We start from the raw sequence: 26,683 nt of genomic DNA, 5'->3' as shown, positions 1-26,683 counted from the left end.
AAAAGGCCAAAAATACTAGAAGCTTGCAGGTTGATTCCTAAGCTGGGCCTAATTCCATTATTACTTTTCTAGTGTCCCTATAAAGCCACAAGATGTCACCAGAACTCATATATTCAGCTGCTGCTGAATGCCAGGTCAGTAGAAGGGAAAACATCAGCCATCCAGGACCTGATCCTGGAGGAGCATGCGGACCTGGCCTGTATTACAGAGACTTGGCTGGCTGAAGCTGGGGGAGTTAGTTTCGCCCAGTTTTGTCCACCTGGGTTCTCTGTGCAGCAGCAGGCCAGACCTGGAGGGTAGTGTGGTGGAGTTGCAGTAGCCCACAGGTGTCAAAAGCAAGGCCCGCGGGCCAGATCCGGCCCGCCAGACCTCGTCTGATGGCCCGTGGAGCCGCCGCCAGCCTTGCAGCCTCCCCCCCCTTTTTTTTTTCAGTGAATTTACTCCGTGCCTGCACGGAGTAAATTCATTGAAAAAATGGCTCAAGTTAACAAGGCTACGTCCTCCTTCCGATTGGCTGTGGCGCTGTCACTCCTTTCCTCTCCCTCCGCCCCCCGCTCCCCCTCCCTCCCTCCCTCCCGTGCCTGTTCCTCGCTCGCTCTCAGCCTGAGGCGAGAGCCGTTCCCAAGGCCGCGCGAGGAGGGGGCTCCGCGCCGCCTCTGTCACCCCTGAGGGGAAGGGAAGGGGAGCGGTGGGAGTTCCTGGCCGGGCTCCGAGGCAGAGGGAGGCGATGCTGGGGGGACGCGGGAGGCAGCGGCCAGCGCGGCCCTGAGGAGAGGGAGAGAAGAGGGAACGCGAAGCGATGCGCCGGCCCGGTTGGGTTACATCGGAGGCGGCTGTTCGACCCAGCCGCGGAGAGAAGGGAGGGAGGGCGGGAGGGCTGGCTGGTTGCTCGCTTCCCTTCCCTTCCTGGACGTTCCGTTCTCTCTCTTGCTCGAAAAAGGCCTGATTTCTGTGAGGGGCCAGCGGGCGACATTCCCTGGCAGCAGCTTTTCCGCCCCCGCAGGGAGGTTGAAGGGAAGTGGAGTGGGAATATCTCTCTCTCTCTCTCTCTCTCTCTCTCTCTCTCTCTCTCTCACACACACACACACACACACACACACACACACACACACACACACACACACACACACACACACACACACACACACACACACACACACACACAGAGACAGACAGACAGAGAGAGACCCCGGCACTTTCCCTTCCTTCACACACACATACACGTTCTCTTCCTTCCTGTAACTCTCTCTGTCTCTCTCTGTCTCTCTCTCTTTCTCTCTCACACACACAGAACCCGGCACTTTCTCTTCCTTCACACACACACATACGTTCTCTTCCTTCCTGTATCTCTCTCACACACAGAAACACACACACACACAGAGAGACCCCGGCACTTTCTCTTCCTTCACACACACACACACACACACACACACACACACACACACACACGTTCTCTTCCTGTATCTCTCTCACACACAAACACACACACACTTTCTCTTCCTTCACACACACACGCACACACACACACACACATTCTCTTCCTGTATCTCTCTTTCTCACACACACACACACACACACAGGCACTTTCTCTTCCTTCCTTTTCCCACCAAGCCAGATGGGGTCCTTGCAAGGCCATCAGTACAGATACAACCGGCCCTTTGATGGGGACCAAACTGCTGATGCGGCCCCCGATGAATTTGAGTTTGACACCCCTGCAGTAGCCTGTCCCCCCTCACCAGGTGCCTTGTCCCATAGCTTTCTGGGTTCGAGTGTGTATACTTAAAGGTGGGTGCCCGGGACAGGATAGGGATTCTGTTGGTGTACCGTCCACCCCGCTGCTCCACAGTCTCCCTTCCTGAGCTGACTAAGTTGGTATCAGAGGTGAAGTTGGAGTCCTCTAGGCTGATAGTACTGGGGGACCTCAATGTCCACACTGAGACCAACTTATTAGGAGCGGCTCAGGACTTCATGTCCTCCATGACAACCATGGGCCTGTCCCATTGGTTTCTGGCCCCACACACATAGCAGGGCACACTCTGGACCTTGTATTTCATGCTGGGCAGGATGGTGATGATTTGGGTGTGGAGAAGCTCTCTGTAGTTCCGTTGTCAAGGACAGATCACTACCTGGTGAGGTTTAGACCTACTGGAACTCTTAATCTCTACAGGGGTGGAGGACCTATTAGGATGGTCCGCCCCAGGAGACTGATGGATCCAAGTGGTTTTCTGACGCCTCTTGAGGAGTTTCCTGTTGCCTTGGCAGGTGATCCTGTTGGAGCTCTGGCTGATCTCTGAAATGGGGAAATGGCCAGGGTGGTGAGCTTTCATGGATCCATTCCAATTCCTCAGACATAAGAGTCAGACTATATGACTATCATATTCATACATGGTCCCATAATCAGGTAAGGATACAGATAATGGGAAAAGGGACAATGGTTCATTAGTAAAAGAACAGGGTATCAGACTGTGAATAACATTAATTACAAGTCTACAAGGTAACAATTGCATAGTTGAAACAAGTGGTAAATAATGTGAAAGAATGCAAATCAATGACAGTCATATTATAAGAAACCACCACCCCCATCCGCAGGATCACTGTCCACTGATTCACTTCTCCACTTGCTGAAAACACTAAATAAAACCATCTCTGAAATACCTATATGGTCAACAAAGAGGATTAGGAGGCTAGAAACCAAACCCTATGAGGAAAGACGGAAAGAACTGGCATGATTGGCCTTGAGAAAAGAAGACTATGGGGAGAGATGGCAGAAATTTTTAAACATTTGAAAGGCTGTCATACAGATTATCTTCCTGATAATTCCAGAGTGCAGGACACATAATAACGGGCTCAAATTACAGAAAACCAGATTCCGATTGACTAACTATTAGAGCAGTGTGGCAGTGGAACCAATTATCTCAAGAGGTGGTGAGTGCTCTAGTACTGGAGACATTCCAGATAAATTTAGACAACCACCTGGCAGATATCCTTTGATCTGTATTTCTGCATTGAGCAACAAGTTGGACTCAATGGCCTATGATTCTGATTTCCAGAGTGTATTTACCAGAACTGGCCACTAGAGGGCGCCAGAGATAGTACCATGTATTTTTGTTGTTTAGTCATTTAGTCGTGCCCAACTCTTCGTGACCCCATGGACCAGAGCACGCCAGGCCCTCCTGTCTTCCAGTGCCTCCTGGAGTTCATTTGATATTTCCACGTTTTTCAGTAGGGGGACAGCTTGGAAGCAATCCCCTGTGAATACCACGGTCCTAGTTCTAGTCTCTTCAGGAGAACATTATTGAAAGATTAGATGATGCTGATATCAGTAGGATATACAAAGGTTTTCCTTTCCCTTGTGGAAACCACCCATGTCCCAATACTTGTCCTTCATTAGCTCACATGAACAGCTTTAGACTAAATGGAGAACAAAACCCCTGCAGTTGAAAGAGATCCAGGGACATTACAAGGACCAACACAGCATAAGTAGACAATGCTCTGCAGGTTGCTCCATGTTGGACATGACACACTTCCCTAATGGAACCTTTCTGGTATGCTGAGTTGCGGGCCCCAAATTTCAGCCTTTCAAGATGGTGGACACTAAAAAATATCAGGGCCATGAATGTCACTGTTTGATTATGCACTGTGTGAAGTACTTTTTTTTTTTTTTTAAATCTTTTCTGAATCTCTTACCATTCTGCTTTAGTGAATGACCTGGGGTTCTTGTAACCTGAGAAAAGAAAAGAAAAACAACTTCTTCTCCCTAAGGCATAATTGTATTGACCTCAACAGTGTCTTTTCTTACTCACCTTTTTCAATTTTCAGCCCCTTGATCATTTATTATGACCTTTCTAAGCTTTGCGCTATTTTCCTTCAGGGTTGGTTCCAGGATGAAGAATCTCGGTGAGGCAGTGAAAGGGACTCTTTCTGGTGGGCACTTGGCATTAGCAGGAGTAGACACAGGTCATCCTTTAATAGCACTTAAATTATAAGCAATGATGTGTGTGCAAAGGCGTATGTTATTCGACACCAATTTGTACACATTTATTTAATCATGAGCCTCATGATGAAAGCCATCAGTAGGCATATGGTTAATTAAGATTCTTCAGGCAGAGGATTCTCCAGAGTCTAAATGCCAACAAATAGTTATAAGAATCATACTTCATGAATTTACAAATGAAAGTCGACCTTTTGCAATACCCAGGAAATATTACCTTGGTAAATCAGTACAATTCTTTTTGGATCATGACACCTGGTGGCTGAAACTAATAAATGAAACAAAAGAGCTGGTTTAGAGAAGATTCTAGATTCAGTGCAAAGATTTTGAGAGTGTACATTGTAATCAAGTATCTGCCAATGCTCGAACTGTCATAACATGATTTTCTATTCATGTGATTTATTTATTTATTTATTTATTTAATTTATATGCCACCCACTCTACCCAGAGGTCTCTGGGCGACTTATGAGGGCTAATTAACCTTTTTGTATCTTGCAATAACACAGCAAATTGGGTAGTTATATCTTTGAGACAGACTGCATACAAGGCATAGAAGTTCATCTGGGATTCTGTCTTCCAAAAAAATTGAATATCTCTACTTAGGTGCTTTTCAAAAGTTCAGAAATAACAAGGTTCGAACAAAAGTTAGATGAGACAAATGTTGTCTGTGCACTTTGAACCAACTCAAACAGAGTTAGATCAATAATTGTTTCTTGCCAGCCTCAATTTCTAAATTGTTTTTTTTTTTAAAGAAGTATCTGATTCTAACAAGATTTATTTCAAGTGAGCATGCAGCCTGATTGATTTTTTCAAATACTGGCTGTAAGGAACTAGCCTAAGGTATTATCAAATAATTAACCATAAAAATATTTCCAACTCACTATTGCAAGATCTTCCAAAGAGTTAACACAGGTACGGTACTTCTGCATGCACATGAGTGGTGCACATTATCATTCATTCATTCATTCATTCATTCATTCATTCATTCATTCATTCATTGCTTGTGTATAACAGATCCATATGAGTTTTTTGTTTGGGTGGGTGGAGTGTTGTGCATGTTCTGGAAAACCAAACATTTTTTGCAATGTGCAACAGGCTGGGGTTTATTTCTGGCATATTTTTTTCCTTTTGACAAAAGAAATGAACAATACAAAGAAATGAACAACAGGTAGCTAAGTCACAAATGATACCTACCCTCCAAAGCTAACTTTTGGGTCTTTGGTTTAAGGGGGAAATGGTAAGGAATTTTCAGCTAGGATAAACAAAGCGTATTTGAAGATGAATCACTGAAATGTTTAATCATTGTATTCTTCTGGTTATCCCTCATGGCAAAAATGGGTGCACACACACAATATTTACACTTTTTGAAAGAATGAGACGGGGGCTTCTCCCTTTCTTCCCTGATGTAACTGTAGCGCAACCCAATCGTACATATATTTACTTGGGGACAAATTGATGAAGTTCAGTGGGAGTATGTTTAAGGATTTCAGCCCAAAGTGCTGCAGCATGACTGTATGTTATTGATCATTTTTGTACGTTTTAACCCACTTTGAGGGGAAAGCTGAAAGCAGAAAAGTGTAGTAAACACATTATAAATAAATATGCAAATAGATAATGAAGTATTCATAATAACGAATAATCAAAGCGCGGGGGAAGAACATGCAAACAAAACTCGCCTTCGTGAATACATAAAACTCGCTTTTTTTTCCCTTTGCCCTTAAAAAGACCCGGAACCTATCATGCCACATGCAAATTTACTGGAGCACAACTCCCATTTTCGAGAATTTCTTTACCAAAGCAGATATGTACATAATCGTCCAGGAGGCGCGGCAAGATTGGGTTCAAAGTGAGGGGAATGGACAAATCTGTGCACCTGAGTTCATTTTCTCATCTGTACTAACGTGTTCGGTTGAGGAAAACCGTCGAATGAACCAAACAGAATAATAAATGGGATATTTATTAAAGTCACAGTAAATGATGGCGGGGGGGGAGGGGGGATTAGAAAGAAGCGGTTTGCTGTCTCCCTCACCACTCCCAATCCCTGGTCTTATTTTCTCGCCTTTCCCCGTCTGTTCCTCCTGGTGGGTGGAATGTAACGAGAACGCGTTCCACGCCAAGGCGACTGTGGAACCCGCCGCTTCTTCTCCCACCGGCCCCGCAACGGCCGTTGAAGGCGCGTCCTCAGACGCCTCCTCCCTCCGGCTGGAAAAAGGCGGGATAAAGCAGGGAGTGAGGTGGGGAAAAGATGAGTGAGTCGTGCGAGTGTAAGTTGCAGCGGGAATTGGATAGATAGATAGATGTTTATGTATATGCAGAAAGGATTAAGGGATTGACTTGGTAAACTGGAAGAGGATATTGTTACCAGCTTTCACTCTGTGGTATCTTTCTCACTGCATGCCTATACTTGTAGGAACACTGATGGGTAAATAGAATTATCTTCCTATTATTTTCTCAGAAGATGAAACAAAAAGAGTTGGACGATTTGAGTTCTTCTGTTTTTGTCCCCTTCTTCGTGTGCTTATTTAGAAGATGTATATCTGGCATTTCTGTCTCACAGGAAATCTTCAAAGGGGCTGAGAAGGCGTGCAAACTAATACATAATAAATATGGGGGGGGGAGAAGGCGTGTATCTTAAAAGGTGGTGGCTCTGAGCAAAAAGAGAAGCGGTGGATGGAGAGGAAAATCTGCACTTCTATAGGGTGTTGTTGCTGAGGCTGAACCTGCCTTCATTTTGCTCCAAAACTACAGTAATCCCCTGGGTAGCCGCTAGAAATGTTGCGATCCCTAAAGAATATTTTCCACCCGCCTAAGGTAACCCCCCTGTCCCCCACCTCAGGGATGATCCATTTTGCATTCTTCATTTGTTTGCTACTTAAGGCATTCCCCATTCCCCCCCACACACACACACACACTTAAAACTCGGCAAGATTTCAATGTGGATTGCGTACAAACCATTCCCCAAAAAAGGATAATCCTATCCTGCACACTGACAAACTAAACGGTGTTACACAAAAGGAAAAGGGGTAGGGAAGGAAAAGGAAAACAAGCAAGTGCAGACACTTTTTAAAGTAAGAGATGGTTCCTACAAGGACCAGCCCTGCTCCCCCAGCATTGCTTTTGTGTGAGACAACTGAGGCAATAGGATGTTTGAGGAAAGGGAGACATAATGGAGCTGGTCTTGTCCCAACCATACATGAGGGGCTAAGGGAGGGATTTTTAAAGAGGGAGGACACTATGTACCTCTCCTTTTTTCCTTAGTATGAAGTTGGCTTTCCATGAAGTCTTTGAGTCAGTATTTTCCAGCACCTTCTATTATTTTCTCATGGGCAGAACTGCAGTAGCTTCAATGTATTCTTTGAAATACCATGCCACTGATGGCTAACAAGGAAAGTTTTTTATGGACATCTCTTGCACTAACTTTTCCCCCTTCTTCCTTCCTTCCTTCCTTCCTTCCTTCCTTCCTTCCTTCCTTCCTTCACACCTCTTCATGAAAACTCTTTCAGCACATGATTATAATTTGCAGTGCTTAAGTCCTGTTTAAAACTAGAGGCTGCCTTGGGAGGACTTAAATCAGATTAAATACAAGCTATATAAATGCATATAGGAATTCCAGTTTTCAATCAATCAAGACACCTGTTAAAAACTAATATTTATGGACCATATTGTCCCTGTAACATCTTCTCTCAGTGAAGTTGGGAAAATTATTTTCCTTCCATTTCTCTTGCCCTGTGACTCGGATGCATCTGTATGGGTGGAAAGGGGGTCCTAAGCACATCAACAATCATAAATACAATGGGGAGAAGGAAGTAATTCCAGATTGATTAGCAGGAAGTACTACTAGGAATGGGACGTGGTGGCGCTGTGAGCTAAACCGCAGAAGCCTGTGCTGCAGGGTCAGAAGACCAAGCAGTCGTAAGATCGAATCCACACAACGGAGTGAGCTCCCGTTGCTTGTCCCAGCTCCCGCCAACCTAGCGGTTCGAAAGCATGCAAATGCAAGTAGATAAATAGGGACCACCTCAGTGGGAAGGTAACAGCGTTCCGTGTCTAAGTCGCACTGGCCATGTGACCATGGAAGATTGTCTTTGGACAAAACGCTGGATATATGGCTTGGAAACGGGGATGAGCACTGCCTCATAGAGTCGAACATGACTGGACAAGAATTGTCAAGGGGAACCTTTACCTTTACCTTTTTACTACTAGGATTATAAATAACTGCAACACAATCTACAGACATTAATTACCTATATCCAATCTGGCCATGAGGTCTTTTCCTCTGTCTTCACTCACCAAAAATGCCTAGATTAATTAGACATTGGGAGAGGAAGAAGGTACATTGGTGTAATTAATCTTCAATATAGGTTAAATCAGTGATTCTTAACCTTTGTTACTCAGGTGTTTTTGAAGTGCAACTCCCAGAAACCCCAGCCAGCACAGCTGATAGTGAAGGCTTCTGGGAGTTGCAGTCCAAAAACATCTGAGTAACAAAGGTTAAGAACCACTGGGTTAAATAACTGATGCTTCCATTCTATTTGAAAGCATGTTTAAGTGTACAAATCTATGAACAATAGATTTTATCTGTAGATTGTGCTTGACTGGGTTTGATATGACGGGAGAAAATAATATAGCAGAAACATTTGTCTTAACTCCTTGTTTATTCCTGGTTCCAGGCCTTACTTTTAAAATGCCATTGCTTGAGAAACAAGGTAGGGAAAGACACAAATATAGTATTATGCATATTAAAATGACCGGACAAGTGGTACAAGCTGTACATTTCTTAAACTACATGGTTTAGTTCTGTCCCACTGGATTTAAATGGGATTTATTCTAGTGCAGAATGTGATCCTGAGGGCTGGTGTAACTCAGTGGCTTAAATCAGTGGTTCTTAACCTTGGGTAATCCAGGTGTTCTTGGACTGCAACTCCCAGAAGCCTTCACCACCAGCTATGATTGTTGGGGCTTCTGGGACTTGCAGTTCAAGAATACCTGGGTTCCCCAAGGTTAAGAACCACTGGCTTAAAGCACAGCACCAGAGGTGAGGAATGTGAAACGCTACTCTGCCTCCCAGGGGACACCAGCTGAGATCACTTGGGCCCTCTTAGGTGGATGGGATTATGTGCTTTGCCACCTGTATAGGCTTGGATAACAGCACAGACTCATCACCACCAGAAGGAGGGAGTGCTAAACAATTTCACCGTATGCCTGGAGAATCCTATAAAGATTGCCATCACCAAAAACAGCACGTTGTTATTATAATTCAAATGTGATTAAATGAGATGATACTCACAAATTTCTTCAATACAGTACACACCATCCCACTAATGTGAGCAAATACAACTTTCAGGTATAGAATCATACCGTGCTTTTGTTTTCTACAGAGTTCCTCATGGCTATCAGGGTCATGCTGTCTGGAGGATTCTGGGAGTTATAACCTAAAAAGTAATGTTTCTGAGCTTTTCTGGTTGATTAAGGGCCTTAGCTACAATCTGAGAGCTTTTATATTCATGTTCCTTAAACAGGAAAAGGAAAGTTAAAAGAAAGAAGAAAAGGCAACATATTGTGTCACTTTAAGTCTAACAGATTGATTTCGGTGTGTGCTTTTGTGAATCAAAATCCACTACTTCAGACACAAGGATCAGAAATATATGTCCTCTAGATTTATACATACTGTATCCACAAGGTGGTGACAATCATGACAAGGTGTTACATAAAAATATAGAAGACATGAATTTGCCGCTGTGTTTGAAGTAGATTTTGGTCCTTGAAAGTCCACACTGGAATAAAGCTGTTAGACTAAGTGTCACAGTGACCGAGGTCTTAATTTATGCAGCATGACTGTGATGGCTTCGTTGGCTGTGGCCGGTTGTGGGGGAATGAAAAGCTTCCTATTTCCCTAGGGGTAAAGGATCCCTAGGGATACCTTTTGTCTTTGGGAATCCTTTAGGAGCCATGAAAGGGGGAAAGAAACTCTAAGGTCTTTTATAGTCAAGTCTTGATAGTACTGGCAATATCCAACTACTTGTCACCCAATTTGAAGCAAATGAATAGAAGCAATATGTTATGAAATGTTGAATCAAAATAATTCATAGCGCATATCAAAATACACTTCATTAAGAAAATTAAATACATATATAAGACGCTGAATGATGAAAAATATATTTTGTCCAGATTCCAAAGAAACTATTCCAGTATTTTGTGCAATCTGACCTAGCTAATACTGGATTATATAAAATACTAATTTTATTATTTGTAAAATCTTCATTTTACTATTTTTTAACGTTTCATACCTCATTATTATCTGTAGTCAAGGTCAAAATGGCTGATAAGTAAAAATAAACTTCAAGATGATGAACTGCACTACAAAATAATAGACAAGTAATCAAGTACATGGCATACTTTTCCTACATGAAACACTGAAATCAAAGTGACAGTTTGGAATTTTAAAAAAATGTTTATGGAGTACAGCTTTATTGGGCATTAAATGGGCCCACTTGTGGTGGTAATAACTTCATCCCAAACAGCAATCTTCAGAACTCTTTATCAACAGCTTCCTTTCCCTATGTTTTCCAGCCTTCTACACAAACAATTCTAACATCTTGTCTTGCGTTCTAAAAGATTGGGTAAATATTCCCACATAGATACAGTAATGAGCTCACTGGTAATACAACCCTCAATCTGTGTAAGCAAGCAACAAAGATACAAGAATCCTTGTCACTATCTACTTCTTTGTCACAGTGTAACTCAATATCTACACATATTTTACCATAGAAAACGGCGAGCAAGTGCTGATGAAAAATGAAACCTATCTTCAAATTTTGTAAGTATTCTATTATAATTGAAATCTAGAGGTGACTTTCAAAACAATAAGTTACATCTAAATTAAAACTGATACGTGGGTTTATTTATATTTTAAAGAAAAAACAAAGATCAACGAAGGAGACTTGTACATGAAATCTGCACCTTTTTGGACAGCAGCCAGTCTGTAAGTACTATAACTCATGAAACAAAACTTGTAGCTTCATGAAAATTGGTGTTTTTATACTGATCAGTTCCTCAGCTTGTCTTCATTTCATTTGTATCTCCTTTTCTCTGTGAAGTAGGGACAAGGTGGAGAAACCTTAGCCCAATGACTCATTTATTAAATTAATCCATGCAGTTTGTTCATAAGTACACCATGACAGCAGAAATGAATTCTTTAAAAGTCTTTTAATACTGCCCATACATCAGGGCTGTGCCACCTTGAGATCCATCTCAAAGTGATTTTTGGGGGGTTGTCTGGCCCACAGACGTTAAGCGTCAGTGAAGCATAATACCACACAGCCACTGTGATGTGGGCAACCCTGCGTACTTAACCATTTTGCTTACACAAGTGCTGATCACCACTACAAATGCTCAGGTTATGCTAGTGCACAGGGGTTCTGGATACCTCCTTATGCAATCTTAAAAATGATACCACTGCGACTGCGGGTCCACTCCCACATGGGGAAGTGTGCCAGATACTGTGCAATTAAGTGACGGCTTTGGACATCTGATAATACTTGACATTAGCTTCAAGGTGTAAGGAACAACAAACGGATTTTGTTTCTTTATTTATGGTTTGTTTAGGTGCAGGAGATTGATGCCCTGAGAACGGAAAACAGGAAGCTAAAAAATGCGGTATCTAGTTGTTATTTATTTTTATTTTTTTTACAAATTTATATAAATTGCTGGCTGTTCCCATGCTTCAGTACACAGGGCCAATTTTCAGAATTATTGTTTTCATAAGAACTTCAGTCCAGCTCATGGCATGGAATTAGAAGCAAAATATAAACCTTGGCCTGAGTAACAGCTCGAGAGGCAGATTTTGCTGAATTATAGACTCAAGATGTTAGCTGCACACTATGAACCAATAGCATGGAGATTAAAAATATGGATGTTTATTTGGGACTAACATTGAATGTAGAGTCAGGACAAGAATATCTTTACTGGGTGGATGGATTCCCTTTTTGTAAAGGTTCCATCCCAGTATATTGAATAGTCTAGGCTTCTGCAGAGCTGAACACCTTTTAAGTCCTTTTTCTAAGAAGCCACCACATCAACCCAGCATTAGAAAGGCATTTTAAAAATGGAAGACACTTAACAGTTTACTTTCTAAATCCCAAAGTACATCAAATCTTACAGAACTTTATAAACTATACTTGGAACAGAAGGCAGGAACACGCATGTAGTTTTATCATGTGTGGAAGATTTTGCTGTGAAATTCCAGAGAAGGAATGCATAAAAAATAATTTGTTTAGGAATGGGGGGGCAGCAAAAAGGCATCAAAATCATGCCTCCGCAGACAATTATTTTAAGAACAGATCTAACTTATTTAGTTAGTTACCTTTTAGCTTACTATCAAAATGCATAAAATTCATTGAATATAAGATGGATTGATAAGAACATGTTTAATTTCTAGATCAGGAAGAAATAAATGAATTTCTAGATCAGGAAGATATAAATGAATTTCTAGATCAGGAAGAAATACATGAAGAGAAGATACTTCACTTATTTATGGGAATTTGAAAGCAGAATTCATAGAGTCACATTTCTGTTAGGCATTGTCTCTGAAAGTGTATGTAGAGCTAAATGGGCAATGGGGGTTGGGTCCATATGCAAATTCCATTTAGTGGTATAGTGGGGCCAGGGCATACAGGGCTAAAGTCTCATGACTCTCTGGGTAGTAGGGGCTATTACATCATCTGTCATTTCCCTAAGGCTTCCCTGTTTCTTTTTAGTTTAATTGCAATCCACTTTGTAGGGGTGGGGGGAATGGATTTTCCCCAAAAACAATTGCAGCCCATTCCTATTGAAATAGATTGACTGAAATCCTGTTCTTAGTGTAGTAATTCACACCTAGAGTAGACCCATTGAATCAATGGAACTTACAGAGGAATTGACTCACCAAATCCCCATGGATTCAATGAGCCTTTTCTAGCTATTATTTACCTTACAACTCAACATGATTTCAGCCAAAGTATCTGAAGGCAAATTTAGTCTTGAACTGACTATCAAGAGTTATTGACTTTACGAAAGACTGCTCCCCAATTGTTGATCTACTGTGATCCAGAAACCTGGGGTTGGGTTTGTCCTTATGGAGGGAGGGTTGCTGTCTGGACTGTCATGATGCACATTTGCACATTTACTACTGCACTACATTTGCTTAAACACACTTATAGTATTCCCATGATTGCAACTTTTATCTTATCAGGGCAAGAGAGGGGGTTTCACATCCCCACTATGCATTTAACCCTCTAGATGTTTTCAGGTTTAGTATCAAAATAACTGCTACATCTCTGATGTAGCTAGCCAATTATTATTATTATTTTACCAAAGTCAGCTGTGTTACAGGGATGTATATTTGGAAATAAAAGATCGTCAAAGACTAGCAAAGAAATAGTCTGATCACAGAAGTTCTAGGGGGTACTTTTGCTCCATTTGGAATATAGGGTTCATTGCAAGAACTAATATCATTCCTATTCTTTTTTTTAAATTAGAACTCAAGACTGCGTTATAAAACAAAAGGTATGTATGAACTAACAAGCCATTGAGGAGGTTGTATATCTTGGGGAAGCATATTTTGTGATTTTTATGACATTATATTCTCCACTGTAAGTCCCCTCCAGAAGCTCAAGAACCCTGTAGATGAATGTGCAAGTAAATCAAGTCAATGCTGAGTGAAGCAAGTTCAAAGTATGGAGTAACGTGTCTGCAAACTAGATATTACTCAGGACCTTTGGGTTTACAGAGGTCATGTATGTGAGTCCTGTGCAGAATGTTAGAAGAACATACAGGGATTTAAGGTGGGGCCAGAAGGGAGGGCTTCACTCTCTCCCCACCCCATGCATCTATTTATCTTGCACTCTCCGCATATTTCTAGGCCATGTATCATAGTTTGTAAGCAGACAGAAAAGGCATGCAGTGGGGGAAAAGAGTATCTGGGGTGAGGGATGGGCTGGAGAAGAAGCTGGTGGATTGGATGAGGATGTTGTGGGCCATATCCAGGGTTGGGCTGCAGGTTCTCCATACATGATCTATGGTTGTATCATGTTCCTGTGTGATTATCTATCCAGGAAGTAACTAGGATCAGACAGGCTTTACTTTAGAAAAGAAACTGCATCAAATGCTTTCAGACAAATGTCAGAGAGTATTTCTGTGATTAAAATAAACTTGCATTTGAATTTGATATGGCTTGTTTGATTGTAGGGAAGGAGCCATATCCAAGCAAATATGTTTAAATGTGTAGATGGCTGCAGGTGCAAGGGAATTGGAAGCATAAGGAATTGAAATAGTTAGATATCTTGTATACCTTGGTTCAGTCATCCATCCAAATGGAGACTGCAGCCAAGAAATCAGAAGAAGACTCCGACTCAGAAGGGCAGCAACACAGAAATTTTAAAAGATCATCAAATTTAAGGACGTGTTATTGGAGACCAAGACCAAGGTCATCCACACTCTTCTATTTCTGATCATCATTTTCACACCATGTATGGGTGTGAAAGCTGGACAATTAAGAAGCTGATAGGAAGAAATCATTCATTTGAAATATGGTGCTGGAAGAGAGTTTTGGACCACCAGAAAGACAAGCAAGAGGGTCCTAGATCAAATCAACCAAGAACTATCTCAGGAGACCAAAAAATATATATGCTAAAACTGTGGCAGCCCTACTTGGGCATTATGAGAAGACAGGATTCTCTGGAAAAAGACAACAATACAGGGGAAGGTGTGAGGCAGTAGGAAAAGAGGAAGACCAAATATGAGATGGACGGACACCCTAAAGCTATAGGCTTGAGTTTACAAGAGCTGAGCAGGGCAGTTGAGGGCTAGACATTTTGGCGATTGCTCATTCCTAGGGTCACCATAAATCGGAGATGCCTTGATGGCGCATAACAACAACAAAGATCAACAGCAACATAATGCCATGTTATATCGAAGGGTGGGAGGGTATTCCACTCTTCAGGAGAAAAATTATTCTCTTTTTTCCTAGATTGGGCCCTCAAGAAAGAAGAATATGAAAAGTAAGGCATGATATGAGAAAGTAACATTTTAGACAAATATGTTGGAAAGCTTCTACTATACCTTTGATGCCTGAAGAGGGTTGTTGCTAGTGCAAACTAATTAATAGCCTGCAATTTATTGTGTGTATCCTTTGTCTACTATATTTCACACATAGAATATCCCCCCCCCCCAATCATGTCTGTTGATAAGCAATAACAATTCTGTTGATATGCAGTAAGCTCTTTCCTGGCGCCTCATGTGAATGTGTGGCATGATGCTGTCAATTGTGGTTCTTTCTCTCTTGCAAGGGAGTTTTTTGTTCTGTATTTTTACTGGTTGATGGTCCTGATTTTTTTTATTATCACTGCTTATGTTTTATGGCTACTGTGTTTCATTGGTATTATAGTGTCTGAGTTTATCGCCATGTCCTTTCTCCTTTATCCGCAGTTCTAATGGTTTTGTCTACATTGCACAGTGCCATTACATGCTTCTGAGTTGCTGCAGAAATGAAACTTTCTTCATGTCATCTCACAGAACCTTTTTTTAAAAAAAGAAATTATAAATTATAAACACAAACAAACATACAAGACAAACAAAAACATATATGTGGGGAGGTAATTTTCATATATCCATCTAGTATATAATTCTGGCTACATAAACCATATTGCCCTACTAACATATTTAGACCATTATTAAGATCAACACATGGCTTCCTAACTTTATAATGATTAACATACATACATTATTTAAAATATAAAGTTAGACCTATATTGATCTTACATTCAAACAATTCTATTGTTATATTTAACATGAGACATTCTAGTTTAAGATTCTTATATGCTTATCTATTACCCATATATGTGACAATCAACAATTACTATATTATAGTATAATTGTATCCCAGCATCATTATATCCAATTAAATGTCAAAATAATAGTGCTTACAAATCAACAAAAATCAATGTTTTAAAAAGAAAAAGGATATCTATATATAAAACCTTAGCTACATAGTCATATTATGATTCATGTATGACTTCGTGTCTTTATATCTCTATCTTGTCATCAATGACTTCTAACAAATATATTCAACATGAGTATTCTAATTTAAAAGTTATATGCACTTATCAACTATTTAAATCGTTCAGCAAGTAACTTTCCAATTTTTTGTTATATTTATCAATTCCATGTATAGACCAGGGATCCCAAATTGCTTATAGCATTATAAACCTAGAATTGATTTCTTGCATCCTTTTCACCTTTTTAATTATTTGAATGTCACTGGTAAAAAAAATCTGGTAAACTGGTCACAGAACCTTTTTTCATATTTGCCACACTAGTCAAGATGTTGCACTACTGCAACTGTGTTACTTCTGCATGCTTTTTAATTTGCTCAGTATCAGATGATATTGTTTGACAACATAATGTATACTGATTTAGTTACTTTTCATGTTTTTTTTTTCAAACAAATGACCTGGGTTAATTTAGTCAACTGAGTTTCAGTGTTTAAAAAATGTTTGCTTTCCTTTTTTTCTGATTGTAACTGTAAGGAAATGACAGAATGTAAAATAAGCCACACACTGCTGGACTAGTGGCTTGTCACTACTGTTTTATACTTCTTGACCTGTAAATAGTAGCTTTTAATTTCAGGCATATGACTGTGGACTTGTATTCTGTTTTGTCTTCAAAGCGAGATTGAAAGACTTTCGGGTGAGATATCTAATTATTTGAATGTCACCAATTTCTGGGTAAGTATAATTTAGTTATTTTGTGGGGCATAAACTTCCTAAAGACATGTGATATCTCTTTCGTTATGGGTGTGATATGCTACCTAATACATTGCGATAAACTGGCCTGGTCTGTTTGAAGTTAAGTGACTAACCTGTACAGTAAGTACAGTACAGTAAATTGTACTCACCCAGAACAGGCAGTCACCCTGTTTTTTTTTTAAAAAAATGGTCAAAAATCCAAAAATCAAAAATGAAAAATCCAAAAATCCAAAATTTAAAAAGTCAAAAGTAATTACAGTCCATACAGTACAGTACAGTACAGTACAGTACAGTACAGTACAGTACAGTACAGTACAGTACAGGGAGTGTACTGTACTAGGCAATGCCAGGCAATACTGTACCAGGCAACCAGATTGTCTCCCTATCCACTCACTTAACTGCTGGGACGAGCGAGGAAGCACACAAACAGCCTCTTCTCTGGCCAACGGCCAACTGAAAGCAGTTCAATTTTCCCGCTTTCCCCACCTCCCTACGTTTTTTTTTTTTTTTTGGTGTACAAGTTGAGGCTCCATTCACAAGTCAAAGCAACTTTTAGCGAATGGAGCCATTCGTAACTCGAATCAATCGCAAGTCGAGGTACCACTGTACAGTCTTCTACATGCCTACCCAGAAATAATCTTTAATGGGCTTTAATTCCAGATATTAAAATATGTGGCCTGGATCCAGTTGGAAGTACTGATAAGAATAGACTCATAGAATCAATTGCTGGCTGAAATCTTGTTGCTTTTTAGACACAGGTGAGAAGCAAAAGGCCTTTTATTCACTTCTTCCCAACCAGCAATTAACAAGTCACCACTTAGGTTCTCAGGGGCATGCATACCCACTGGATTGCTGCACAGGCAAGAATTCCAGTGGTGACTTGTTGATTGCTGGCAAAGAACAAATTTATATCATATCTTTTGCTTAACAATGCAACAGGATTTCAGGCACTGAATGAAAAAAATCAACACAAACTCTATCCCTTTGGTTCAATAGCTGTACTCTAATGAGGATAATTAGTCAGATTGAGTTCATCCTCCTGTATTTCTGTGCAGGAATATGTATTTTTGACTTATAGTACAACTCTCCTCAGCATTCTCCTCTCTGCTTTGTCTCACTGTTCTTCCATCTCCATTGCCTCCCTTGCTGGCAACTGCTGCTCAAGATTTCTGTGTATGTATTCTTCATCTTCTCTTAGAGCCCTAAGCTTGGACATTCATTGCTACAGTTCCCTCACTTTTTCTTCCAAGAGTGTTAACAGTTTGCACTTGCTCCATTGGTACACTGTGTTGTTCTCAGGCAAGAAGACAAACGTTGTACACAATTTGCTGGTCAACATCAAAGGAGTGTCTCTTCCCTGCATAATCAATGTTACCTTTCTACTTTGTCCTGTTTGCCTATGAGGGTTCTTAGCTTTGTCCTCTGAGGCACAATCTTTCAGCATCTGGCTACTACTAACCCACTGGCTTAAATTTAAAAACCAATGCCAGTAAATAGAATGATCACTAACTGACATATTAAAAAACAATGGGACTAAATAGTAAATCTGCTGAAGTATATTTGCCTCTTTGATACTCTTCTGTAGGCTGTTGGCAAGCTGCTAGCAACAGGCCACACATTGTTAGGATTTAGATCTCACAGATGAACTGCCAACCTTTTCAGCTTTCTCAGTTAAATATTTATGAGCCAAACATTTTTTAAAAATTTATGAATTGATATGATGTTTATACAATGTTACCTCAGAATATTAGGCCTGGAATCATAATCGCAATTGCATAAGGTTGCATAATCTGCTCTGGTTAAACGTGGCTAATTTACAAGGTGCCAAGACACATCTCAGGTAGGTTACTAGTCATGGAGCTAAAGTGCATCCTGCCACCTTGTCAAGCTACAATTAGCTGCAGCATGTTACACAGATCTTTTGTGACTATTAGGAGGATTCCGGCCAGTGTTTCTCTCCAGTGTTCACAGTCTCACTGAATTCATTTGGATTTATTTCTCAGTAGACATGTTTAGGCTGTACTGTTGATAGCACTGAAAGCAAGGAAGGAACTTAGTAAAGACTAATGTTCTTTTGCTTTCCGTAGTATTTAGTGGCTGCATCCAAAAATTAGAAATACAGTATATGTGAATTCCAGACATTACTGTCTTTAAAAGCTATACTCATATAAATAAGGGTCAGGAATTATTTAATTCCCCAAATGAAGTATTTATCACTAACTTGCCATTTCTGCTAAATTTTAATGCTGATTGCTGTTTTGCTTTGTTGCTGTTATTGGCCCAAATCCTCTTCTCTCATAAATGTTATCTGTTGCATAATGAGAGTGTAATACACCGCAGGAAATATACTCTTAGATCCACTGTGATCCACAGTTTTCAAAGTGGGTCCCTGCTGGTTTCCATAGGTGAAGATCCTCATGAAAGACAGGGACAAATTTCTCTTGGAAAGCAGATAACCACTGGCACCTTTGATCTGACAAGGTGCAAATTGGCAATTTCTACCTTTTTAAAATTTATTTTTCCAAAGTGACTTAGTGATCATTTATTTCAGCTTTAGAAAGCCTTTTTAAAAAACAGTTTGGAAACAACGGGCATTCAGCTGAGGGGAACTGACTTCTCCCTGAGCACCCGTTTGTTTCAGGTCAAACAATCACACAGGGCAGAAAGTGGAGAAAAATGATGGCAGCAAATTGGAGCAAAATTAAACCATTCCTGCTGGCTGAACTAAAAGAAAATTATTCTGATATAAAAAGAGATGATTCCCCTCTGGGTTTCACCATGCTTAGCCTTCCCATTATGTAGCTGTCATTTTTTAATTTGATTTCATCTATGCCGAATCTGATATAAACTGTGGAGCAAATCACCAATGTAGATGCCCTCTGAGTTTTGTAACTCGTTGTGCAACTTTTATGTCTACAGGGATTTCTTAACTTAAGGCAGCTTGACTCCAAAAGTCATAGGATTTGTGTAGCTACACACAAGAATGTTGGTCATTATGTGATCATATTATATTATATTCATGCTTTTATTATTTTCTTATATGTCACCCCAATTGTTTTACTGAATGGTGACCTAACAGCTTTTAAATAAAGAAGGAAATAATAACAAAAACAAGAAATAAGAAGGAATAGAGTGCCATTGTTATCTATCACTTTCGTTTATATCCCAAATTCCCTTTTATGTCAGTAATAAAGATATTTGGCTTGATATAAGAAAACATATGTTAGGCTGTGTTTCTCCTTATAGTATGAAGAGTCTGAACTTCTCAACAACCAAGGTATGTTCCTTAAGTAACTCCAAAGGATTTTAGCTAGTATTATACATCCACTTGCTTTTATCTCAATATGTTAGGTTTATGAATTGCTGAGTAGCTCAGTGGTTTAGGTTAGGCATTCAGTTCCCCACAGTGCACCTTGACAGGGGCTGGACTCAGTGATCCATAGGGTCCCCTCCAGCTCTGCAGTTCTAAAGTTATTATTATATTATCTTTCTGTGTATAAAAGGTAAAGGTTCCCCTTGACAATTTTTTTTGTCCAGTCGTGTTCGACTCTAGGGGGCAGTGCTCATCCCCGTTTCCAAGCCATAGAGCCAGCGTTTTGTCCAAAGACAATCTTCCGTGGTCACATGGCCAGTGCGACTTAGACACAGAACGCTGTTACCTTCCCACCAAAGTGGTCCCTATTGATCTACTTGCATTTGCATGCTTTCGAACCGCTAGGTTGGCGGGAGCTGGGACAAGCGACGGGAGCTCACTCCGTCGCGTGGATTCGATCTTATGACTGCTTGGTCTTCTGACCCTGCAGCACAGGCTTCTGCGGGTTAGCCCGCAGCACCACCACGTCCCTTTCTATGTATAGTGTTGCAATTTTGTATTACTGTACTAAAGTGTTTGACCTACAAGATATGCTTTTCAAATGTAATATTTCAGCAGAATGAAGACTAACATATTGACTAAATATATTGTGAATATTTAGCCTTCATACATTACAATGGTTCAATTTAAACCCCCAAAGTCACATTTTGTTGCAAAATTCACACAGAATTATACTATGTCGTTTTACGGCAAAAAAAAAAAAAAAGGTCAAGAAGTGCCCAACAAATCCATTGCATCTTGTTACTGGGGTACCTTTTTTCCCCAGCCAGTGTAATAAATGAGAACAAAACATTGTCTGTGCCATTCTTCAGTGAATGAGGTGCTAAGAAACAGAACTATCTGATTTTGATTGTCCGTAGGCCATCCTTATTGGACTGAGAACTAGAATTCCTACTGAGCTCTGGAGATATAAGACATGTTCATTGAACATTAACACTATTTGTTAATGACAGACATGGCTCTGCTGCTTGTTCTCACCACACTGAATGTTCATGGATCAGAAACTGTGTCCCAGTTCATACAATGGAAGTTTTGATCATTGTTTGCTTCTTTGGTTTGTTTTGTACTGACATCCTGATGAGTGACGATTATGTCTGTGGCCTACATGATGCCCCTGAAATTCTACTTCCTTTATTTCTGATGTTTCTCTGACATAGTTTGCTAAGCACACAACAAGTTGTCACATATAAATGAGTGCAATATCATCTTTATTGTTACAGATAAACGAACCCTAAGTGAACAAAGAAAACATGTCAGGTGAGGGCTAGATTTTATTCCATTCAGCAGCTAACAAACGGTGTTTGGGAAACTGGACATACTGGTTGGGGGAATCTCAGGACTGTGGTTTAAAAAAGTAACTTTTTCAAGGTCTACAAAAGACGATGTTATTCTGTTTCAGGGACGGGAAAACTAGGACCATCCCAGTATCTCTCACTGCTGGCCAGGCTATTAGGGGTTGATGGGAATTAGAATCTAACAAGATCTGTAGTGTTACAGGTTCCTTATCAATATTTTAAGTAAATAATGGTGTATGGAATTTTCCTTTATAAACTTTAGAGTTCTTTCAGTCCGGTTTGCGGATCTATGCTGCCTGGCTTTAGATTCTTTTTTTTAAAAAAAAAATCAATGAGTTTGCACTTGTTTGTTGCCATTATTCTTGTGTATATCTAATTAAAGCAGCAAGATTTTGGACAGAAATGGGGAACCTGTCTCCAGATGCTCCTAAACGACAACTCCTAAGTGCTCAACTGTTGGTTATGCTGATGAAAGACTGCTAGTCAAACAACATGTTTCTCACTTCTAGTTTAGGAGGAAGAAGTAACTTTTCTCTCATGAGCTGGCTATGTTACTGGATAAACTAACTGCCATTGTGATATAGATAGATACATATTCATATAAAATCAGTAGCTGTGACTTTCAAAATGACAAAATTTTCATTTCATTATCTACAGCACTCAGACGGAGGCTATGTTTGGAATGGAGAAGCGGTAAGGATAATTGTGTGATTTCTTCATTTTGAAATTGCTTTGATGTGAGAAATGTCTGTCGTATTCCATCATATCCCTGGTAGAGATTTCACCAAGAATTAAGGCTGTTTGGACTGTGAAGAATCAGACAGACTATTATGGAATAAACTCCCACTTCAGAAAGTGTGTATAATGTAGTTCAACAAACACTTCGATATTTTGACTGGATTTGTTCATTAAGTAGAAGAGAGTTGTTGAGGAACATTGAAATTCCCAAGCTTCGGTGGAAACAGCATTCCAGGTCTTACATTGTTTTAAATTATCTAGTGAAATGGATATTATTTTATAATGGTATGATAAAGAGTCAATACTTTTGTATTTGTTTTTTGTAGGTTGGTATTAACTTTTTACTGCTTTAATGCTTCACGGTGTACATGTAAAAGTGGGAACAGCAAGAGCAAGACAGAACTGCTAGTGTTGTTTGCTTTTTCATGTATGGAATATACTGCAAGCCCTCCATGACAGTGGTTGCCAAACATTTGCAACTTTTTTTGCAGCTCCCTTGACATACTGGCAATGGCTCCCCTAACTTGATACTTTGGAGGTGGGGCGGAGAGAAGGGAGCAGAGAAAGCCCAGCCTGAAAAATACTTACTGGGTTTGGTGGTACTCCAGGATGCCACACTGCACAGTTTGGGGTCTACTGCTCCATGAGATACGTGAGCCATACTAAATATAGGATTAACGGCACAACTGGCCCTGCAAGCTTTTTATTATTATTTTCTGTGCTAAATACCAGTTACACAGAGTAACAGGAGACTCCAGATCGTAACAAAAATCACTCACTCATAATTAATGTTTTTATTATTCCACACTATACAGGACTGTTGAAACTCAGACTGGAGAAGATTTCTCAAGGTACTGCAGACTAAAGTTAATGTTTATTAAAAGCAATACACTGCAAAGGATCTTAATACCTTACAGCTTGGTTCCCAGCATACTCATGATCTGAGCTGAGGACATTTAAAAGATCAAAGTGGTATTGGTAGAGAACTCTCCCATGCAATGTTTTCCATTAGGATGTAAAGAAATCTTCTCAGTGCAGTTAGGACCAATTGTTATCTGCTGGCCAAACTGGCAGTAGATAAACTGAGCCTTCTGTATTCAGTTAAAGAATGAACAATATGGACAGGCAGGCAGGCAACATCGATGAAAGCATGACACAGAGGGATGGAATACAGAATTATTTACAGTAGGACTACATTGTCTGTGGTATCAGGACCTGCAGTTTCACTTCTCCACTGCTTGAAAAAGATAAAAAATAAAAAGTAAAAATAATGTTCTCAAGGTGCATTACCAGGACTGACCAACAGATAGAACTAGAGATCATGCTATATACAGGTGACTTTTTGGAAACACACTCATGGCCTGATGTCTCTGAGGGAAGCAGCTTCCCATGAAATGAAGAAGCCACAGTCGGCCAAGAGGGGAGCAGCAGTGCCAGTGGCTGGTTTCAGAGAAGGCTTCCTTGTGAAGAGAAGGGCAAGAAACCCAGTCCTTTGGCAAGACTGGGGGAGAGCTCCCTCTCTCAACCACGCATGGGCACCAGAGAAACTGGAAGTGCTTCGTTTATCCACTATTTCTGACATCCATGGGAAGGGGGACTCAGGCCCAGTCCCCTGTAGATACTGCAGTCCTACTGTACATGTGAAGCCTTCCTCCTTTGGGACTTTATCCAGGTCTAGCTGAATGGAAAAACAAGGTACTTTCCATTTGTCCTGTCTTCTACCTCTAACCGCTGCCTTTAATACCCTGTGTTCTTTCAGGGATTGGAGGATTGTATCTCCCAGTTCAAAGCTTCAGTGCATCTTAGCATATTTACTGTGTAGCAGTCACCTAGAAGTCCATGGATTTATTGTTAGGTTTAATATCCATATGATACTAGCCAAAGACTTTACATAAAGGTGTGGGGAGGTACATCTTAGGTGACAACCTTGATTGATCTATTTCCATTATTATCCCCATTTAGCTATGTTCTTGAAGAGTCATTATCACAGGTAAGTAAGATATATGGATCAGACAGTAGGCAAGTAGCTGCTGTGCATATGCTATTATGTTCTCTCATTCCTGAGCCTCATCAACTAATTTGGAAATAAAATGTTTTTGGCTTTGTTTTTAAATCCGAACACTTAATATTTGTTCAAAGCAGAACTCCTTTTTAGTGTACAATAGATGCTTAGTGTTGTATAGATTATTGTTGCTCAGAATGTTTTTTAAAAATATATGTTTAATATTATCTTTACAGGATGAGTTTGAGTAGCAGAAATCCCGCATAACCTGAGAAATGGGGAGCTTTTATGGTTGATATTTTAAATTTTATTGAACATATTAACATATTTATAGCTATTTAACTCTATGACAAATAAAGATATTTTAATTCTGCTGTGTTTTGATTAGAACAGTGATTACTGGTGCTTTATTGATATTTTAAAAGTAGCAAAAGACTTTTTGTTCCTGAGCTAGGATTGCTCATGATCCGCAGCAGTTTGGAAATTGTATGTGTTTTGTCAGTTTAGTAAAACTAATGAGGCACCCTGTGTCTTGTCCTTTTTATAAAAATCGGATGCGTTTTGAAGTGAAGGAAATAATCCCTTCATCACTGAACAGCCCTTCACTAAACCTTCTATAATAAAAGGGGGGAAAAATAGGAAATAGCCCCAGTAATGGGTCCTTTAACTCTATGAAATTTGCAAAACAGATGTTCTGTTCCAAGTTCCTATAACATAGGGGCCTTTATCGTCATCCTGTAATGTTGTGGTATATCTGGTTCCTACATGAGACAAGGCTACTAGCTACTCCGGCTTCATCAGAAGGCCCTGCCTCACCTCCTTCTTGGCTATCTTGGAACAGAGAATATCTGTTAACGTGTCTTTACCCACTTTGATTTCAATCACTTACTTATATTTCTGGTTGCATTCATGTAGATTTATGCCCTGGAATAAATTCCTGCACTGTCTTACTCATACTGACTGTGCTAAATCAGGGCTTATTATAATACAGTACATCTCTTATTATAATACAATCTCTTTATCACCTGGACATGGCATCAAACAATACTGCACACTAATGATATGGAATGCTGTGGTTAAATGGTTATGCTAGTTCATATGCTTTTAGACCAGCGTGGGATATACGTGACCTTTGTTCCCCTGCAGCATATCACACGTCATTTTCTGTATGAGCTCAGCTGTACGATGTGCGCATCTCTACAGGGCGAAAAGAGGATATCTTTTACAGATCAAACTTCAGATTTACAACCTTAGCTGCTTATAGTCCACAGGACAGGCCTTATCAAGGCTTTTATTTCCTACTGCAACAGCCTTTTCGTTCCCTCTCCAAACTTTTTCTTTTAGTCATTGCTGCTATTTAGTCCTTGTCTCGAGATGGCTTTGCATTAACACGTCTGACAATTGAATTAATGCTGATTTTTTTAATACAAGAAGTATTAAAATTTAATAATTCACATTATTCTGTGCCTGCTTTCTCTCTTCTGTGCCACCATGACCTCTCTGTTCAGATGGGTTTACACAATTCTTTCCAAACAATCTAAATATTTAATATAAAACAAAAAACCATTTGCGTTAAACTCACATATATTGAAGTAGTCTGATACTTGCACAGATTAAGCCATGGAAACTCACTAGGGGAGATGCTGAATAGTAAACCACCCTTTAAACATCTCACATATCTTGAAAACCCTATTAAAGGTTGCCATAAATTGTGATGGCACATAATGGCAACAGGAGATAGATCGAGCAGAGTTACGATGTGTACATCATATGTCTGCAAAGGCTACTACTGTATTTCACTAGCTATGCAGTCACTTCAGATGCCTCATTCAGTTGTAAACAGGCACCTAAGGCATCTGGAGTCTTCTTTCTTAGACAGCAGAAAATATAACTTTTTGTTGAAGAGACAATATCAGAATCTTCCCTTATTGTAGAGTGCCTCAGGCTTATCCTTTACATTTTTTTGAAGAAATACAGTCTTTAAGGATATAGTGGCACATCGGAGAGGTGAAATATGCACCATTCAGGATACTTTTGTTATTACCCTGTCCATCTAATTACTATTTTTTATATCAACATTTATTTTAATTGGCTGTAAAATGGCTTTAAGCTCTCTTTTAAAAATTCACTTCACTTTTGTGAGTTTTATAGCAATGACTTCTGAATTACAGTATTTTTATTTTAAAAAACACCACTTCATTTTAACTCTCCATTTATTTTTTATTCCTTATTTTCCCAACATATTCTTTAACTGCTAAAAACATTAAAAAAGAAAAACAAACAAATAAATCCAGGGCTGCATCCAGTACTGGACTTCCACAGGCAGAACATCAGACTCTAAGCAAACTGGATGTCCTTTCCTACACCTGATCTGTGAATTCCAAAACCCTGCTGTGGAGTGCAGAAAGACCCTCTCGAGTTGGTTTTAAGATAGCTTCAGAGACTGTAGGGGCTGTGGTGTAGCAGCACCAGCATGACATTGGCATTGATCTCTGAAAGCAA

At 40.0% G+C, this 26,683-nt stretch overlaps 1 protein-coding gene across 8 annotated transcripts; it reads left to right on the top strand.

The window, feature by feature from the left end:
• The first annotated feature begins 1,762 nt into the window (after window positions 1-1,762).
• Window positions 1,763-24,704, top strand: LOC144583447 (uncharacterized). 8 transcript variants are annotated; one of them, XM_078377207.1, is made up of 14 exons: window positions 1,763-6,225; window positions 8,662-8,697; window positions 10,760-10,808; window positions 10,907-10,973; window positions 11,597-11,647; window positions 13,507-13,534; window positions 14,997-15,027; window positions 16,695-16,752; window positions 20,020-20,050; window positions 21,361-21,403; window positions 22,099-22,134; window positions 22,995-23,030; window positions 24,142-24,169; window positions 24,418-24,571. In XM_078377207.1, the coding sequence occupies exons 2-14, from the start codon at window positions 8,676-8,678 to the stop codon at window positions 24,430-24,432; spliced, it is 495 nt and encodes a 164-aa protein (XP_078233333.1). In that variant the 5' UTR covers window positions 1,763-6,225; window positions 8,662-8,675; the 3' UTR covers window positions 24,433-24,571. The 8 variants fall into 8 exon arrangements, with proteins under 8 accessions (XP_078233333.1, XP_078233331.1, XP_078233336.1 ...); XM_078377205.1 differs by having other exon boundaries at window positions 1,763-6,255; XM_078377210.1 differs by having other exon boundaries at window positions 1,763-6,255; window positions 10,727-10,808.
• The last annotated feature ends 1,979 nt before the right edge of the window (window positions 24,705-26,683 follow it).

Source organism: Pogona vitticeps, chromosome 6 (assembly GCF_051106095.1).
Source record: "Pogona vitticeps strain Pit_001003342236 chromosome 6, PviZW2.1, whole genome shotgun sequence".
NCBI classification, from domain to species: domain Eukaryota; kingdom Metazoa; phylum Chordata; class Lepidosauria; order Squamata; family Agamidae; genus Pogona; species Pogona vitticeps.
This window is presented reverse-complemented; position numbering and strand designations above follow the sequence as displayed.